Source organism: Engystomops pustulosus, chromosome 1 (assembly GCF_040894005.1).
Source record: "Engystomops pustulosus chromosome 1, aEngPut4.maternal, whole genome shotgun sequence".
Taxonomy (NCBI): Eukaryota; Metazoa; Chordata; class Amphibia; order Anura; family Leptodactylidae; genus Engystomops; species Engystomops pustulosus.
The window spans coordinates 230,750,006-230,770,831 of record NC_092411.1 but is presented as its reverse complement, the minus strand read 5'-3'; the positions used below and the strand labels follow the sequence as shown (position 1 = coordinate 230,770,831).

At 37.0% G+C, this 20,826-nt stretch overlaps 1 protein-coding gene across 1 annotated transcript in view; it reads left to right on the top strand.

The window, feature by feature from the left end:
* Positions 1 to 1,248: 1,248 nt before the first annotated feature.
* Positions 1,249 to 20,826, top strand: part of RXFP1 (relaxin family peptide receptor 1) — a 150,904-nt gene continuing 131,326 nt past the window's right edge. The window contains exon 1 of the mRNA XM_072120607.1: positions 1,249 to 1,509. Coding sequence (XP_071976708.1) covers positions 1,461 to 1,509 — 49 coding nt within the window. The 5' untranslated portion in view covers positions 1,249 to 1,460. The remainder of the gene's footprint in view (positions 1,510 to 20,826) is intronic.

Below are 20,826 nucleotides of genomic sequence, written 5' to 3'. Positions count from 1 at the left end.
TACACTGGGGTAGGGTCTGGCAGGCTATATACACTGGGGCAGGGTCTGGCAGGCTATATACACTGGGGCAGGGTCTGGCAGGCTATATACACTGGGGCAGGGGCTCGCTGGCTATATACACTGGGGCAGGGGCTGGCTGGCTATATACACTGGGGCAGGGGCTGGCTGTCTATATACTGGGGAGGCTGTGACCAATGCATTTCCCACCCTCGGCTTATACTCGAGTCAATAGGTTTTCCCAGTATTTTGTGGTAAAATTAGGGGCCTCGGCTTATACTCGGGTCGGCTTATACTCGGGTATATACGGTATTTCCTATCCCAGGCAACACCAGGAGCTACAGATAGTATAATACCAGCTGCCTGTTTACATAATGAAATTGCTTCGGGTTTAGAGCTATCGGAGAAATTATCACAAAAATATTTCTCTTATATTGCAAAACCTACCCCTTTGCTATCATCACGTCATTAGCCAATATTCTGAAAAGAAGTTTCACCAAACTTGAATTCTGTTTTATTATCAGTTCCAGCTTAAAGGGTTTTTATCAAAAGGAATTGATGAGAAAATTGCTTTGAATGGCAAAGGTCACCATACATTTGAATAAAGTCAGAAGTAAATGGACCATTGGTTTTGTTTTAGCACATAAAAAGCTTTCTATAAAACACACTAATATAAGTATACCTGGAAGCCAAGATTCTCTGAACAAGATTCAACCTCTACCATATGTTTCCACAAATCTTTTGCAGCAGAATTCGCAGAAGAGGTTTGAACCACGGTTTTCCAATGTTGGCTGTGGCTCATCACATAGAATTAACCTTATAGAAAAAAATGCCATATAAACATTCTGTAAATAAGCGCAGTCTCTTGCCACTTAACAAGCACACTGATAACACATCCTCTACATCTTACACTTTTATAGAGTCCTCCAGATTGAAAAGACACTACGATAGTTTTCCATGAAGCCACACTTAAGTGTGATGACCCTGGAGCATTGCAGTGATACATTTTATATTGTTCTGGTAACCTGTTACATGAGGGGTTAGGACACATCCTTTAATCACTAAGAATCTGTTACATGCACTTACACCACCGCTAATAGTCTGTGCTCAAGTCAATTTACAACTTTCACAGACCTGACCATAAGTAAGGTAAATCTTTCTTCATATTATTCTGGTATTCGCCCAATCTCCTCCCCCTCACTTCTCCCTCTCTTCTCTTTTCTTCTCTCATTCACTTTGCTATGTGCATGCAGTAGGGTCAGAAAGGAGACAAGGAATAAGGAGCAATTAAAGAGGTAGCTGAACAAACAGAACCAGAGGAGGCTAGAGAGGGAGGGGGCAGATTGCTGTGTGAGCTCTTGGTGCTGCAGCCAGAAATACTGGATACTAAATCCACCAAACGATCTGCCTTCTAAACAAGGAAGACAGCCTATCTTCTACTCAGTCCCCACTGCCTGACAAATATGCTACCAGGATTCCTTATCTATCTAGCTTGGATTATTGGAATGAACTGTAAGTAAATTTTACTATATTATGTATCATAAATAATTTCTTCTCCATTGCAAATCATATCTATCTGATTCACTCATTATTTCGGTTCTAAAAATCAACTTAAATGTTGCTATAACATAAGAAATAAGCCTAGTTTTACACATTGGAATGTATGTGAAGAAGGGATGAAGCAATTACATAGAGAGAGTAGGAGTAGATTTGCAGATAATTGTGTTACATGGCTCTCTGGCTCCTTTGATCAGTAGCAATGTTTCGGAGGTTGAAAAGTAAAGTATATCTCACAGCTGTTTGTTGAAGTGATATACTATTTTTTACTGTGGAAATGAATGAAAGAGGCTTAGTTCAGTTGCAAATCATGTATTACCATTTAAGTGAAAAGTGAAGCTCCTATAAATGGGATAGATAATCGTATATGGAATATTTATTGCCATTTGACTCTATGAACTTGTACTTTCTAGGTTTTCTATTAGGTGTTTGTCTTTTATGAGCAGTGATCTTTTGCTGATCCAGGAGATTACTTTCATGAATGCCTTGTTGGAAGTCGGCTCCTCACTAGAAATATAGGGTTTATTGTCATGTGTGAAAGTAATACTCAACTGACAGACAACTGACGACTGAAATGATAAATGATGTTGTGTATAATAATCAATATCGCCAATTCACTATAATATTTGACCTTATACATCCACCCCCATAACTACTTTAGTCAAGCTCAGTGGTGAAGAATAATGAATTGTTTCTTTTTATAAATTTATGTTTAACTCAACTACATGACATACAGTTGGGTTTAATAGGCTATATAAAGAAGTTTGTTTCTGGTCCTAGTACTGTCCCCACACTGTTATGGGGGCTTTAAATCTTCATTTGTGACTTGTTGTGAACCTTGACATGAATATCAGTTCATTTGTGAACATAAAGTATTTGAATGCATTCACTGAGAATGGAAACAGCTTGGGATAAGATGTTGAAGCCTCATCATTAAATTTACTCAACAAGGTAACATCACTCTTCTGAGAAGAACAGGGACAGTCACACAAGACTACCACACCTGACTTAGCTATAAGATCTGCTTGGTGGTAATAGTAGGTAAGGTAAAGCCAGAAAAGCCAAATGTGTATTTATAGTACTGTAGTTAAAGTTTTTTTTTTAATATTTAAAAATGCTTTCTAAAATCACATTATGTTATACAAGTGGCATTAGCCTTATACTGCTTCATTGTTTCAGCTTACTTTTTGGCATGAACATTTAATGCAGGTTTGCTTGAATCTAATTACAAACCTAATGCCATGGAATAGAAATGTACAAACTTTGTTCTGCTTGTAAAAAGAGACAAGTGACTACGTAATGTTCTTCAAAAGTTTTATGTTAAAAAAATGTTTAAATTCATTTTTAAGTTTTCTTTAGAATTTTGTCACAAATATTCAAGTTGGCTACTAAGCAGAATAATAGTCCTGACACTTCCTTTTGTATAGTGATCGCTTCTATTACTCATTTAGTCATCATAATAGCCAGAGTGACAGTATATATATGTGTATATATATATATATATATATATATATATATATATATATATATACTCTTTACACAATCTAGCTATAAGAACTGAACAAGCATTTTGTTCAGTATTCAGCTACAATAATTGTAAGCATAAACAGGAGTGGAATCTAAAGATAGAAAGTATCATTAAAAATGTTTTTAAATTTCTGTGTTTTGGACCTGCTTTTGGTTTCCAAATACTGATACAAAGTACTGCCTAAACACTGAACATAGGAAAATCACATATAACTCTGTCTTAGAAGTTAATGTCAGGTTTCTATGGTGGAATTAGCACCCACATTTCATGTGCAGAAGTTAGAATTTAAAATCACAAAACCAAAAAGTTTGATTTTAACCAGTATAAAACAGGTGATCGGGTCCTTTAAAAGCTGTAGGCAATTTTAATTTAGCCTTCCTCATATCATACGATAGCCATATCTACTCCCTCAATTATAATGCATATTTTTGTTAAATGGCCATTTGTTCTTGAAGCCAGTCCAATCCGCTCTAATATGACGTGATCATTACCACGCTGCTAAATTATACACAGACAGAACATGGGTGCTTGTCTTTTCATTGATATAAGCTGCTTACTCCAAACGATTGCCAAGCAATGGTGCTAAAACTGATTTTCTTAGTATTAAAAACAAAATGTTCTATCTTTTGTAAAAGAAGGAATGATGGGGGTAAAACATTATGTAAAAACATATCTAGAAGTCTAACAGTACATTATGATTTTAGCAAAGGTAAAATAATACACATGAGTGTGGAAGAAAACAGAAAACCACCATGAATTAAGTGAAGGAGAAGGGAAAGCAAGCACCAAGTCACTCTTGAGGCTGGCAATACCAGAAGTAACTAGTTCTATTTTATTTTTTGATATTGATGACCTATACCTAATATAAGTTTTTAGATCCAACATACAGCACTTCCATGATAAGCTGACATTAGCAGAAGAAAACAAAGTACAGATTAGGCAATACATGGTATAGTGGGTGACATTAGTAACTACAGCTTGGCTAACATTCAAGTGGGCAAAAGATACTATGTAAATTTTGAAATCCTGGAAAACCTATTTAATCTATATATACCTATACACACTCTTTCTCTTAGATGTCAAATTGGGCAGAGTTATAATGTGTTTTAAGTAAAATGGGTCATTGAAGCATTTTGTTTCCATCTGTTCAATGCTTCATGCATTTGAGGAAAAGAAATAACATAAACAAAACATTATAATAAAGAAGTTCATAGGATTAAGGCAAGACTAGAAAGTTACACATAACATTTGAAAGCCAATCAATAATGCGGAGGTGTGAGGTGTTAAAATTATATGTGAGTATTTAAGGAACTTACAGTGCTAGTGTCAAGTATGTATAGTGTCAAATCATTACATATGCCAGATCTCCATGAAAAAGGTAGCAATTTTTACAGCTTTTAAAAGAATGTCTTATTGAGTTTTTCAGCAAACAAAACTTATGCTAGGGGCCAGCAATACAATCAAATAATACTCATTTTTGCTACTCCAGTACTGTAGTTCCTGGTCCTCTATAAACTGCACTTCCTAGATGGTTCAAAACACAATAGGGGGGGGGGGCATCAAAACACAATAGGGGGGCATTTATTATCGCCTTTCAAACGGATAACTGGTAGAATTTTTTTTCCTTGCTGCACCTCTTGGGCCTTATTTATGAAGTGTCAGCACCACAATTTTGGTGGTTTTCCGGCACTCACGACTAGTTTTTTGGGGGGCCACAAAATTGTGGCACTGCATGTGAATGTGTCACTTGTTTTGTGTTGCAGTTTTAGACCAACAAAATTAGAGCAGCTAATAGCTGCTTGAATTTAGAGTCAGTTCTTCACCTTTTGGTTTGTGCACCAAATCTTTAATCCCAAATCATAAAGACCCCCCAATGTGGGAGGTGTATCAGTAAGCATACACCAGAAAGCTGGAGTAAGTTGCACCTGAAATGCATCACATTTACCATCTTCATGCTGTTTTCCTACTTGTCTGTGTAACGGGTCACACAGACAATGGAACTAAAAGTCTCTATGGGAAGAGTCCGAAGGGAGGAGTCTGTGGACCAGTGGACCCTCTGGACCACCGCAGGAGATGGTATGAGGCCTGCGGTGGCAGCCAAGGTACAGGGAAGTGCAGGAAACAGTCCAAGCCTGGGATGACAGCAGCAACACAGAGGAACACTGGTAACGCTGGCATGGACTGCAGACACCGCTAGACTGGAATCCTGGGAGGCACAGCAGGAAGCACGGAGGCAAACTGAAGACTTGACACAGGATGGCAGGAGCACACAGAGGTACCCTGGTAACGCTGGAGACAGGACACACCAGGAGCGTATGGGAATGCTGGAGACACACAGGAACACAGGAAAGCGTCTGGAAATGCTAATGGGCTTTCTCTTCCACAGGAACGGCTTAGGGAAGCCTGGCATGGAAACCATAGGAGATCCTAGGAGAAGATCCGGAAGCGAGTGAAGGGAGGTGCCAGATTATAAGGGCAAGCTGGATTAGCAGGAGCCAATCAGGAGGACTCTGGCCCTTTAAGGCTTGAGAAGTCCGCGTGCGCCCTCTAGTGGTGAGAGCGTGCGACTGCAGGCAAGAAGGAGTGCGGCCTACACGCCGGGAGCTGGAGCACAGACAGGAGCCAGGAGAGGTAAGTGAGGGCAGGGAGACGGGAACCGGCAGGCAGCGGAGCACGGGTGTACCGTGGGTGGGTTTCCTACGGTCCTCTGGTTTCCTCCCACACTCCAAAACATACTGGTAGGTTGTTAGATTGTGAGCCCCATTGGGGACAGGGACTGATTTGGCAAGCTCTCTGCAGCGCTGTGTAATAAAGAAATTATTATTATTATTATTATTATTAAGCCAAATAGCCCAAATTTACCTTACTGGGTAATCATGACTAGAGCTCATTAGGTGAAAATTGTGTTTATTATACATCAGACGCAGACATAATGTTATGGTCAATGGTCATAGATATAAACATAAGGAATTCTTCTAGTCAAATATTAAAGGACATCTACCACCAGGATAAAGGATTGCAAAACGAGCACATTGACATAATGGTGTGTACCCCCTTTGGCATGATCCACTCTCCTTTAAGCCCTTAAGCTTCATGTGCTCTTGTTAAGAAAAAAGGCTTGTTAAGAAAAAAGGCTTTAAAAATTATGTTAATGGAACTGAGGGGTTAATGGAGGTGTTAATGGAGCCTGTAGCCCCTCTGACTCATTTGCATAATTTTAAATGCCTTTTTTTTAAACCCAGGGCATAAGAAGCTAAAAGAAGAGCAGATCCTGCCAGAGGGGGCACACACCAGTATGTCAGTGTCCTTGGTTTACAATCTTTCATCCTGGTGCTAGAAGTTCTCTAAGGGGTCCAAAACAGAGGTTCCAATTGAAGCCTCCAGTGTAGATTTGCATAGAGGATTAATTCTATTTTATTTTGTATAATTATTTTGTATAATCTTTTTGGCATAATTTGTATAATCTAACTTGTTTCATAACTATGCATTTTCTTAAGCTGACCATGCACACCAGGTAGCTGTTTATGGCTGGTTGCTGGGAAGGAGGGCTCTTGAGAATCTCAAAGGCTGCGGAAAAAGGGGAAGTAAATGGGACAAAAATGCAACAGACTAAAGTGGAGCAATATAACATCAAATTCTACTCACAATATAGGAGTGACTCTCACATTTTGTCTGATATAAATAGGCATTTCAGACTTTTCATCATATAAGGATCTTACCTGATGAAGGCTCTGCTACAGAACCAAAATGCTTTGTAAAGAAATAAAAAGAGGTTTTAATACAGAACTGCATCCGGTGTATACAGAACATTCTTGTAGACAAGTTCCAGTTTTGTGTGGTTACCAGATAGCTGTTGCCAATCACTTTTGAGCTATGCCACTTGTTCAGCCAAAAGTTTTTATTTTTTCAACATCTCTAGCCTTTTACTCCCAAATCCATATATTTCCATGGCAACAAGTCTAGCAGCACTTTATCTCCCTCCAGAACAAAAGGATCAGAGGAATTGGAATTTATGAGCCCAATCTCTATCCCTCCCTGACAGTGGATGTAGGAAAGCCCCATTCACATTAGATGGCAAGTTGAACTGGCAGAAATGAAAAACAATGGGTTCATCCAAGATAATGGAATGTGTATGACTAGCTTTAGTGCTCAAAAGCACAGTCCATGTCTCAGTAACTAACTACTACTTGTTCTTAGATGGATATCCTCAACAGGGAATGTGGACCACTGAGTCATGAGAAGCAGAGCAGATGCATCCAGGAGTAGTCATAGCACGACGACAGCTTATTAGACTCTCTGCCATCTGTACCAACTAGTGCTTACTGTATTTCCAGGGACCTGGTGGATGAACTAATTGGTCACCACAGCTACACTAGAATATCAACCTTTGAAGCAATGAGAGTTTTATAGTACAGTATAATTTAGAAGTCCACATAAAATGGGCATTGTATATTCATATACACAAAAAGAGCTAATTATTTATTATTTATATATATATATATATATATATATATATATATATATATATATATATAGTGCACATTTGCATACTATTTTTCATTATATTGTAGGACACTGTACTGAGTGGACATCAAAGCTGCACATGTACAGTGGTGTAAAGTATTGGCACCCCTGCAATTCTGTCAGATAATACTCGTTTTCACCCAGAAAATTATTGCAATCACATATTCTTTTGCATTAATATCTTCATTTATTTAGCTTGCAATGAAACAACACAAAAAAGAATGGAAAGAAAATCAAATCATTGATCATTTTATACAAAACTCCAAAAATGGGCTGGACAAAAGTATTGGCACCCTCAGCCTAATACTTGGTAGCACAACCTTTAGACAAAATAACTGCTTCCGGTAACCATCAATGAGTTTCTTACAATGCTCTACTGGAATTTTAGACCATTCTTGTTTGGCAAACTGCTCCAGGTCCCTGATATTTGAAGGCGCCTTCTTCAAACTTCTGAGATCTCTCCACAGGTGTTCTATGGGATTCAGGTCTGGACTCATTGATGGCCATTTTACCAGTCTCCAGTGCTTTCTCTCAAACCATTTTCTAGTGCTTTTTGAAGTGTGTTTTGGGTCATTTTCCTGCTGGAAGACCCCTGACCTCTGAGGGAGACCCAGCTTTCTCACACCTACATTATGCTGCAAACTTTGTTGGTAGTCTTCAGACTTAATGCCATAATGCCATGCACACAATCAAGCAGTCCAGTGCCAGAGGCAGCAAAGCAACCCCAAAACATTGGGAACCTGGGCCATGTTTGACTATAGGGACCGTGGTCTTTTCTTTGAGGGCCTCTTTTTTTCCTGTAAACTCTATGTTGATGCCTTTTCCCAAAAAGCTCTACTTTTGTCTCATCTGACCAGAGAACATTCCCCCAAAATGTATTAGACTTTCTCAGGTAAGTTTTGGCAAACTCCAGCCTGGCTTTTTTATGTTTCTCTGTAAGAAGTGGGGTCTTCCTGGGTATCCTACCATACAGTCCCTTTTCATTCAGACGCCGACGGATATTACGGGTTGACACTGTTGTACCCTCGGACTGCAGGGCAGCTTGAACTTGTTTGGATGATAGTCGAGGTTCTTTATCCACCATCCGCACAATCTTGCGTTGAAATCTCTCATCAATATTTCTTTTCTATCCACTTCTAGGGAGTGCCATGGCTTTACACTTCTTGATGACACTTGGCACGGTAGACACAGGAACATTCAGGTCTTTGGAGATGTACTTGTAGCCTTGAGATTGCTCATGTTTCTTCACAATTTTGATTCTCAAGTCCTCAGACAGTTCTTTGGTCTTCTTTCTTTTCTCCGGGCTCAATGTGGTACAAACAAGGGCACAGGACAGAGGTTGAGTCAACTTTAATCCATTTCAACTGGCTGCAAGTGTGATTTAGTTATTGCCACCACCTGTTAGGTGCCACAGGTAAGTTACAGGGGCTGTTAATTACACAAATTAGAGAAGCATCACATGATTTTTCAAACAGTGCCAATACTTTTGTCCACCCCCCTGTTTGGTGTGGATTTATATACAATTTGGCTTATTGACAATTTCTTTGTGCTTTTGCATTGATGACAAATTAAATGAAGATAATAATTCCAAAGAATTTCAGATTGCAATAATTTTTTGGAAAAAGCTGAGTATTATCTGACAGAATTGGCCACCACTGTAAAAGTGTCATAGTGATAATTTCTGTACATATCACGTTTACAACCATAGGTCCACATGACAGAATATCAGGTCATGGCAAAGTGTAGTTATTCACAATAACAAGGCCGAACTAAAATCATATTTTAATTTAGATATGGGTAGCTATATGAGGTATTTATAAGAAAACCTTTACTTCAGGTTAAGAGCAGGAGGGTGGAGGGTGGTTTCCCAATTTTTTACATTTTTGGTGAGGCAGCGAATGTGATTTGTGAGGTATTTTTGCATGGTGATCCTTTCATAAAGTATATCAGGTGCCAGGTGATCAGTAATTTACTCCTCACATGAGTAGTTCTTCCTGCATCTAGTGTGTGAGAATTTACAACTCCTGTAGTTGTCAAAAAATAACAAAATATACTTACTCACTCTGTGTCCCTGACCTCTGGGACCTCCATCTGAGCGATGATGCTCCAACTGAATGAAATTTCATCACTTATCCATTTATTGGCTAACTTGCTGGTATGCCAGCTGCAGGGTCCTTTAAAGAGACCAGTCACTAGATCCCAAAATGAATAAAGAGGTAAGTAAGCATATGTTGTTCATTTTGACATCTACAGGACTTAAAAAAGGAATTAGAAAATGATTAATATTTGGGAGGTCAAGTGCTATGGAATGAATTCTCCTATTTTATTCAACTAATCTTTACCTATTATCAACGGTATGAGATAAATGTTCTCGAGATTTGTGTATATGCCCTCTGTGATTCTTTAAAGGCTATTCTTCCCATATACCGATATACATGTACATGTACAATTATCATGGCCAAGTATGCATGTGTTTTCAATGAGGAAAAGGGAAACAGCGAGAGCCATAATGCCCCATACACATAATTGTCTGGTCCAATCAACTTTCTTCTCATGTGCATTGGAGTCTTGCCCCAAATAACTATACTTTGGTAAAATAACATTTATTATGTTATATTTAAGTGTTACTGTTAAACTTATGAAGCCAAAGCACATTCATATATCAATTATCCTGCTCTTTTCATTGACAATCATCAAGGTTTTCCCATGGCCTTCAATAGCATCTAAAACAGGTAATAACTTAAGATTTTACACAGCTTGAAGACTAAATACGACAATGATAGTCATATACAACCTAGAGCAGAGCTTCTGGAGACCCATGATAAAACCTTTGATAAACACACACCACTTAAGCTTAAGGCTGGAATGCCTTTTATTCCCCTAATACCTTCAGAACAGAGATTATTATATTATATAGTAATCTACAGTGAAAAGAAAGAATGAAGGACACCGGCCAATACAAATACACAGGATATTTTAATCTATGAAATAGAATAGGCAGAGGCAGAGACACTTCTGTAAGCATTTTCTACATTCCTAGATAGATGAGAATAAAAATGTACAAGTGATGCATAGTGTGGGGGCAATTTACTAAGATTTCTATGTACAGATTATTGCATTTTATGCATATTTTGTATTACAATATATATATATATATATATATATATATATATATATATATATATATATACACACACATATATATAAATATTCATATTGATTCAGATTATCGGCTTGGCAAACACTTTGAAAAAGCTATATCAAGCACAAAATTGATAAAGTGGGACAATGGTACAGATCCTGGAAGACAATAATGCAATTTACATTCATTTTGCCTCACACGTTAGATTTCCATAGTTCATTTTAATGGATGTGTCAGATAAGCTAGAGACACCATTGTTTCATGATATATTGGAGTATGGTCTTTGTGCTGGACCGTGTGCTCTTGAAAAATAGGGAGTAGAGTACTTAATCTTAACCTAATTCCTTTATTTGTGTGTACATCTATCCGCTACAAACCTATAACACTATTTCTGGGAAATTTATTAGGGTTTATGGTAAGTGTAGCCGTGATACTCTATCACAATTTACATAGAACTGATGAAGCATTCTGCATTTACAATGATAATCAGGAAATGAAAAATACTTCATAAAGTCTACAGGAACTTCTGAGCTTTTTACAAGTTTTTCGTTTGCTTTTGGTTATTGATGGAAAATAGGATTTACGTCACTTTGTACTTTGTGTAGCCGAGGAGGAATCAATACAATCAAAACTGAGAACTGACCTCCTCACATTCTCAACAAAGTGATTTGTATTAGTTTCTGTATTATAGCTGACAGTTTTCTCGGTGAACAGTTTATTTAACAATATGTGAAAAACCAAGAAATGCCAGAAACAAGTTTATATTATACTAAAATCTATTCAACACATAAAGAGACAAATGATTGTTAGGATACTTTGGAAGAACTTGAACAATAAGGCAACATTTATGTCAGGTTTTTGTTTATGCTGAGTGTATATGTCAGGAAAGCTCCTGGCTGTGTGCATACATTGACATATACTGGCAGATGGATGCATTCTTTTTGCACAGTATACATTGTATTCTGAAGGAAACTTAGGATGGAAAGATGCAGCAAGCTTCATCTGCTGAGAGACATACACACTCAATAAAGACTTAAGAGTCTATGATGGTATTGCATCCATGCCCCGACTTCCGCTGAGCATACATTCACAGAGGTATATGGGACCCTCCTATTCAGGTGCAAGCACGGTGGCGCACATGGTGCGCGGACCATGGTGCGGGGAAGCTAGTTCAGATATAAAGATTAATAAAGTGTTAAAACTCTTTAAAAACGTTTAAAAACATAACAAAGATAAGTGCCGGCACCAGCTCACCCTGAGCTGGTGCACGGCATGTGCTGCTTAGAAGCCCTATCCGAAGTGGTAGGTTTTAACAACACAAAAATATTGTGAGCATCAATGCCTTCAGTACAAATAACTAATAGTAAACCAAGTGGAACATTTCAGGAGAGATGATTTTGTATTGTGCTAATGCTTGCCATGTAGTCATGTACTTATAAATAATATGTCCTCATTAATGAAGTTCTTTTTCTGTGAACATCTAATGGCTGAGCTTCTTTTTGCCTTTTAATGATAAAGTGAAAGTATCATGAAAAGCCATTGTAAAAATGACAGTAAATTAGGAAATCTAATGTTAAGTGGTTGTCTAGTGACAATTGGCACTTGTATTGCCATCATCAGCACCAGTGCAGTGCCTGGTTAGATAGCAGACTACTCCTTGGTAGCCAGGGTAGGCGGCATTTTTAAGTAGCTGTTATAGGTGACTGAATGGGTAGCACTTCTGCCTTGCAGTGCTGGCATCCTGGGTTATAGTCCCACCCAGGTCAACATCTGCAAAGAGTTTGTATGTTCTCTCTTGGTGTTTGCATGGGTTTCCTACAGGTACTCCAGTTTCCTCCCACACTCCAAAAAATACTGGTAGGTTGTTTAGATTGTGAGCCCCATGGGGCCTGGGTTTGTCATGCATTGTGCAGCGCTGCATAATCTGTGTGCACTATATAAATAAAATTATTATTAATATGTATATCACATGATGATCAGTCCAATTCATAAGTGGACATCTTCGGTTCACCAGAACATTAAGTTTTCCTCTACTGAGGCAATGGGATATTTGTGTAGAAACAGTGCATAGACCTATTACCATATTTATGGATACTTTAAGCCATGTTCTACAACAAGGGTCGATTCACATTGGCGTGCATATTGCCAGTTGGCTGCGCATCTGTTGCTTTTTCTCTGTTTTGCTTCCATTTTTGTCCGTATTACGTGATGCCGTTTTTACACATACACAAACAAGAAAGCAGAAGGTGTTTAGCAAAGTTGCCTGCTGCATTTAAATTGATGCGATGTTAAACAGTTAACGCTTATAAAGAATTTATTTTTCCCCTAAATCCATTCCTCATCAAATCCCTTACCTTCCTTGGTTGAACTTGATGGACATGTTTCTTTTTTTTCAACCATATAAACTATGTAACTATGTAACACCTGTAATCGGTGCTAGGATTCGGAAGAGGTTTTCAAGTTCAGCCATTTCTGCTTTTGCGTCATCATTTTTTACTCCACACATTCCTAAAGAATTAGGGCTTGTTTTCCTCAATACAAAATGTTTTGCATAGTGGCACTATTTACTATTCCATGCACTGTACTGGGAAGCTGTAAAAAAAATCCAAATTAGGTGCAACTGTGGTTGCAATTGTGCCGCCCAAATAGCACATCCCCTCATTTTTGTTGGCTATCACAAAGCCATGGTATTTCTGAAATTTTAATACCATAAAAAAATTTAAAACTTTTGAAGATTTTTTTTTTTTGTCATGCTCCATTTTGACACACATAACTTTTTACACTTTGAGGTACATGAAGTGTATTGGATATTTTTTTTTTTTCTCGATCAACTGATGTTTTCATTGACACCATTTTGGATACAGAAGACAATTACTGTATTAATGATATATGGGTGGAAAAATGGCTAAAAAACTTTGATTTTACATTTAGATGTTGGCATCCACAAACAACTGTAATAGATCTGGAATTTTGGATGTGGATGTTCCTATTTCCTACAAAAGTAGGGGCAACTGCAGATATGCAGAAATATACTGCGTCATACACAAGGTCTTTATTACCCAATAAAATAGTGTGCAGTTATCAACAAGTTAAGATCGTCTTGACTAATTATTAAACTACTAAATCTGCCCCTGCCCCTGGATTTATGAGTAAGTGTCCCTGGTTTACCATGCTTAATTTTAAGGGTAGATTTCCTTTAGAGGCACCCCCTTTAATATGTATATTTGAGAGGCTTCTCATATGCAAAGCCCATATATAAGCTGTACAATTTCAATGATATTCCTACTTAGACATGAAGAATAAAGATAATCTACATTGTAGAAATATATGTTAATTATGTAGAACAATTATAGATAAAGATTCAATAAAAACATTTTACATTCTCCAATGTTAAGGTTACCACGATAATTCCTACATTTTAGTGATCATTAGTCTATTACCTGTGACACAGCAATTTTCTCAAATTTATTACACAATTCTCCAAAATGGGTCTCCTGGGGACAATTTTTATTTGACCTCTGACATTGTTGTAGCTACATTACAGAGTTCAACTGTATTAAAACAAGGCCCTAAGCATGAAACGCTTTAATAATGTATTCAATAACATGGCATGCAACACAGATATTCCAATGACCTGAAAACGGCTGTAAATTTCTGTAGTCATGGTGAAATTACAATTATTATGGCAGGAGAAATAATACCTTTGGATGTTTGTTTGGGTTGGCATGCTGACATGTTTTTGTGAAATCAAACACTACAGGCTAGAGTTCAAGACGTAGTGTGATTTTATTCAATGGCCAAGTACATACAATAAAACAAACATAAAGGAACAGCTCTGTAGCTATTCGCACATATCGTATGGATGCCAGAAAAAGACTTATCCAAGATGGTTTGCATGATAAACAGTAAAAAAAATCTATATAATGCACTAAATAGACAAATGTAATGCAACAATTATACTTGTTGGAGGTATTTTAGTATTACTATTTGTCTTTGACTTGGTTGTCTATGTTCCATTCCATTTTTGTTTTATCTGAATTAAAAGTAAGTCTATGCATTAGTTTTTTTTGTTTGTCACATAATATTGCTTTTTTGCGCACATGTCCCTCTGAAAGGCAATTGGTTTTGATAAATTTGGTAGTGGATATTGTCCTATTTCTACGTAAAACATAAATGCATAAAAGCATGACATAAGCAAAGACAAAATAAGGAATTTGGGGCAAACCAGGTCCACGTCAAAATCCCTTTGAAATGGTTTATTTCATTTGTGGCAATGAAAAGGCGCAACAAATCTGTGTAAAAACCCACTTGCGTTAAAACAACGCCAAACATAGACAAAAATACTAATGATAAATTACCCCCATTGACTTTTATATGACTTTTTTTAATGCATCAACAGATTGATAATTTACCATTTTTCTATATGTATTACACTTGCAGAATTATCCTACTTAACCTAATTGGCACACAAATTTGATAATTTTTGGAAGCATAGACATAATATACCTCCAAGAAGTATATACCTAAGTAAATACCTTATATAATTAGAAGGGAGCACATTAAACGTTTGCTTATAGGATAAAATGAGTCAAAACATTGCATCTTAATTAGACTGAAGACGCATGTAGAAAGCGTCTGAATCATATTACCTTCACACATCATGTTCTAATAATTAAGAACTTTTGTAGCGCCAGTTGCCAAGTGTTGTCACTTAGTGGTTACTATGGCTTAAAATATCAATGTGAGGCTGATTTGTGTGTCATGGGCTTGTGAATGCAGGTCTGTCAATGTGTTCTTTTCAATGATAGCAGAATAGAGAACATATTTTTACAGACAACCAGTGAGTCTTTATAGGCGTAACATCTTTATGCCCAGACATATCCTTTCTTTTAATTCACAACAAAATGGGGGTCATTCATGTTTGTTCTGGACATTCGTGCATGTCTTTTTTTGTCCAGGTTTTGGATTTGTTTCATTAATCTTAGGCAGCTTAGTCTGTAGGGTTTTTTACCTCTATGTTTTTTTAAAACATCACACAAAAGTTGCAAATTCTTCTGCAATCCCATCTAAACTTGTGCCTGCTCAGGACTGGAGTTGCTTTGTGCCAAAGTTACAACTTTGTACCATGATTTGCGTACCCTTACTTTTTCATTCTTCCACATCTTGATTTTAAAAATATATCCGGTGCAACAATGAAAAATTCTGACAAGTGGAAAAGTCACAAATTTAGGCGCATATACAATATATAAATTATATATTTCTAAAAAATCCAAATATAAGAAAGAGAAAAAGAATAGCATAAGATGAAAGATATGTTTATGTAGTTTATATATGAATATGTTTATATTGTTTGTCTGTATAGGCAAAAAAAAACATGAAAAAACTAATTATGACTAAGATATAGACCAGTTAACCAATCAATTTTATTTTTATTATTCTTAGTGAGAAGCAGATTTTAGATATTTCTTATTGCAGGAAAGTAAAGATAAAAGTGTCATAATTTACATACAGTACTTTGTTACAAAGTGGTGTGAGAGGTGTTTAAAGTGTGCAGTTTTAGGTACAAGACTGGTTTGGTTTCATGAATGTTTGATGTACATGAAAAAAGACTTTTCATGAATGTTAATATGGCAAACTAAATGAGCCCAGGGACCATTAGGACCATAGTAAAACGTAGTACACTTTAGTAACATTTTAAGATATTGATTGACCATAAACTTCTTTTCATGGGACTACACTTGGGAATAATACATGCTTTAGGTTCTTTTATAGAAGCCAATAACAATGGGAGTAATTTATCTTAGCATTTTCTCCTTTTTTTCTCTTATTTTTGCGACTTTTTATAGCACATTTTATATATTTGTGTCTAACTTTGCGACTTTTCCACTTGCCTAGCAAAGTTTTCCAGTGTTTTTTTGGTGCTTATTCAAAAGTTTTTTTTTTATATGCTAAATGTGTTCAATATTGTTCATGTTTGTGTAATTTGGCACAAGTCCTTTGATCAAAAAGCCACAATTTGCACCTTTGTGCCCTTTTTACCACCTTTACCACCTTTTACCCCACCATTTGCACCAACAAATGGTGCAATTCAAACAAGTACTTCAGTCCTGCTAAGGCAAATAGGAGAAACCGAACAGAAAACAACAATTTTGTACAACCTGTTGAATAGGAGCAAAAAAGACACAAAGGGGCATATTTATCATACAACGGCACCTGTGTATCGGTGAAGGCACATATGAAAAGTCGCTGACAGCAGCCAGTGCACCGGCGTGGGGACAGTGACGCCCTGCGCAGGTCCACTCCCACTCAGGCCCCTTCACGCCCCACTGACGGGAAGGTGGCGGAGAGGGCAAAATAATAACAAGTGCTAGCAATAGGCTAGCATTTGCGATTATTTCTGGGCCTCTACAACCCTGACGTGGCACAGAGGCCCTGATAAATATGCCCCAAAAAGCTTAAAAAGGAAATGGAGAGAAAAGAAAGAAAAACAACTTTGATAAATGACCCCCAAGATATTATAAACTGAAACTCTACCCTTTTCACCCACTAAGAATAATACATTATGGAAATGTATACCAGATTCTCACCACAGACCAACCAAAATATACCCTAAAGTACAGGCAGTCCCTAGGTTACGTACAAAATAGGTTCTGTAGGTTTGTTCTTAAGTTGAATTTGTATGTAAACTATATATTTTATCATTTTAACCCCAGCCAAAAATGTTTTTGATCTTTTTGACAATTGGATCTTAAAACTTTTGGGTTGCTATAAGGACCAATATTAACTATTAATATTCATTGCAAACACCTTTGATAACTGTTACAGCTGATCATTGTAGCCAGAGACTAAAGTACAGGAAATTACAAATATCCAGAGGGCTGTGTGTAAATAGGGGTCATCTGTAAGCCGGGTGTTCTTAAGTCGGAGACTGCCTGTATGTCAAGGTACAATTTTATATCTTCCATAAAAATGCTTTGCATAAAAAAAATAGCTGTCATAGACACTAAAAATCAAAATACGTTAATGAATACCCCACTAGTGCAGTCAACTAACTTGTCCTGCACTCTTTCTATTGATTTGTATGGGATACATAGAATTGCCAAAAGATGGTCCTATTCACTAAAGAGCAGATCAGACCCCAGCAAACAGACGTGAACCACTATCCTGTGTCTTTAATGAGAAGGACCCATTACATAAGTTTTTCAAGTATAACAACATGCAAAATATCCAGGTCCCAGCAACGTGCACATTCAGCTGCTCACTCGCGCACGCAGAATATATCATCTTGAGTCCATAAATAATTTTATCACTCAACTGTTTAAGGCTTGAGTGTAGCGTTACCGTGCATGCACAACATCGGCATCTGCCATGTTAGATGAAATAGAAACACAAGTGATGTATATACATTAGAACAAATGTGTTTGTATTGATGAGGCAGTCATCCAAAGTACTGGGAATATATTAATATTATTCCTGTTACTTCTAATAGAATAGTGATGGAAAACAATCTATAACTCATTTGCATGCACGTGCGTGACAGATCATAAACAATACAAAATAATATCCTCTACGTGCCTGGAAAAAAACAAAAAAATTAAACAAACAATCCCTTGAATGTCTGCATACATGAAAAATTATTAAAAAGGAAAATTATCAGCATTTTTTAAGTTAAAAGCTGTTAAATATGACATGCACCAATGTTTAAAGCACCTAATATCCCAATAATACTGTATAGCTAGATAATATTATCAGAAAAGCATAATAAAAATAAAAATCTAATAACAGCATCCAAGTAATTTTCCACATGTATGTGCGAATATCCCAATATTCCTGGGGTCACCGAATCTGGATTATATAAACTGATACAGAGTAAACAAATCCAATTTGTCAAATAAATCCTAGCATAATGGGTGACTAAAACAGAATGGGGGGGGTAAGTAATTTTGCTGCTAAGCTCATTTTCCCCTTATTTTTTGGATCAATAATGTCATGATATGTTATGCCTTTTATGTCACTTTTCTTTTTATTATTGATAAAAGACTTATGCCACCCAAGCAATGGGCTTGCATTGCATAATTACAGGACATCTATCATCAAAATCCATAAATTAAAAATCCATACATTCATAAAAAAATAAAATCCATACATAAAAAACTCTGGATAAAACATTACAATGATTCAGTAAAAATATGCAAGACCTAATTGCATTAACCCTTTCCGCCATATGATATAATAGCACTCTATGGTGGGAGGTGCGTTCCCGCATTATGAAGTACTATTACGTCAGGCTTCTGGCACGGGCTCCTGAACGGAGCCGGCACTGGAAGCTGTGGGTGTCAGCTGTATATTACAGCTGATACCTGCCTCTGACAGATTCCTCCAATCGCAGGTGTCAACACATTACATTGAATGTCAGGTCACCCATTAGTGAGAATGGGAACCCTGTTCTCTGGATAACTGTGGGGGCCATGGCAGCCAGACAATCACCAATCGGCTTGTTACCGCTATCCAGTAGATAACGTGCAAAGTGGGTACAACCCCTTTAACAAATGTGTTAAAAGACATGTTGGGAACAATTGTAAAAATAGAATATAACATTCCTAGAAACCTTTCTTGGTTCACAGAGAAACTCACCCTACCTTGTATCACAACAGAGAAATGTTCCTATATTCCATGAATTAAAAAAAAAAGCTTTCTACTTTTTTTCTTGGGAGAATATTCTTTAAGAAATGGGCTGTACATTATGTTCAGATTCATGTGTGGGAGGAGAGTAAATTAAATCAGTAGATAAAGTTTTCCTCAGGGAAGGCCTTTTGGACTGATATGGGAACCACATAGTCTGGAAGCTGCTGTCTGCTATTACTTTAATTTAGTTAACCATTGATTTCTATAATATTCATGACATCATAACCATTTTATTTGATTAAAAATAACACCCTTTCGATCCTGTAGCTTGTTTCTCTAAAAAGTGACAAATAGCTACACATAGACATACATTGTTTTTTATCCTCAATTACTCCCTCTGGATTTCTTGAAACATCTTTGCTTCTTTGAGACGACATTAAAATTGTTAAACAGCTGGAAACATGTTTTAATGGAAATCTGCAGAGAAGTGATATTGGCTTTAGCATTTCAAAGGGAAGTGTTAGCTGGTGAGTTAGTTTTTTGCTTTTTCGTATATTTTGTAAGTAAAGGCATCTCAAAAGATTCTGTGTAATCTTCTTTCCTTGAGAATGTACCTGCATTTAGGAACAAGGTGAAACTATAACACTTAAATGACCAATAAAATTTGAAAAACTTGCCAGAAATCAGTAGATCACGTGAATGTGAGAAACTATGTGATATATATCGTCTCCGCTTATATGGTTCTCTCCCTTCTCTACTAAACTGACATTAACCCCTTCCTGCATATATACTATTGCTGTGTTGCACAGCAACTATTAAGTCCATGGATATGGCACCCGATTCTTTGCTGTGGCAATCAGTGATAATTCTAACTGTGGGTGTCAACCCCTTACATTCTGTGGTCAAGCATGACCTTGCTATGTAAGGGGTTCCTTTCCACTCACAATGTTTCCACAGACCCAGAGTTTGATCAAGGACCCCTGGGCTGACCGATGCCAATGCCTACTAGTGGAAGCTCATGCGTTAGCAAGAGCTGACAGCTTCTCTACACTCTTGTACACCAGCATTGCAATGTATTAGCTTGAACAAGTGTTCACACAATCATTTGTTCAAGTACAACAGTGTGAAAAATGTAAACAAAATCTTAAAAAAAAAACATACTTGGTATTACCACGTTCACAATGATCTATACAGAACATCTGGACTAATACTGGATCCACATAGTGATTGCTGTAAGAAAAAATTTAAATCTGACAAATAATTATGATTTTTCATCTCATCCCTTCACAACGAAAGTTATTAGAATTGATCAAATAGATATGTGCCCCAACATGGTACCATTGAAAGGAACAACTCTTCTTGCAAAAAATAAGCCCTCAACCAACTATGTCAACAAAAAATAAAAATATCTGAAATATGGAGAATCAAACCAAATAAGGATTATTTCCAATTT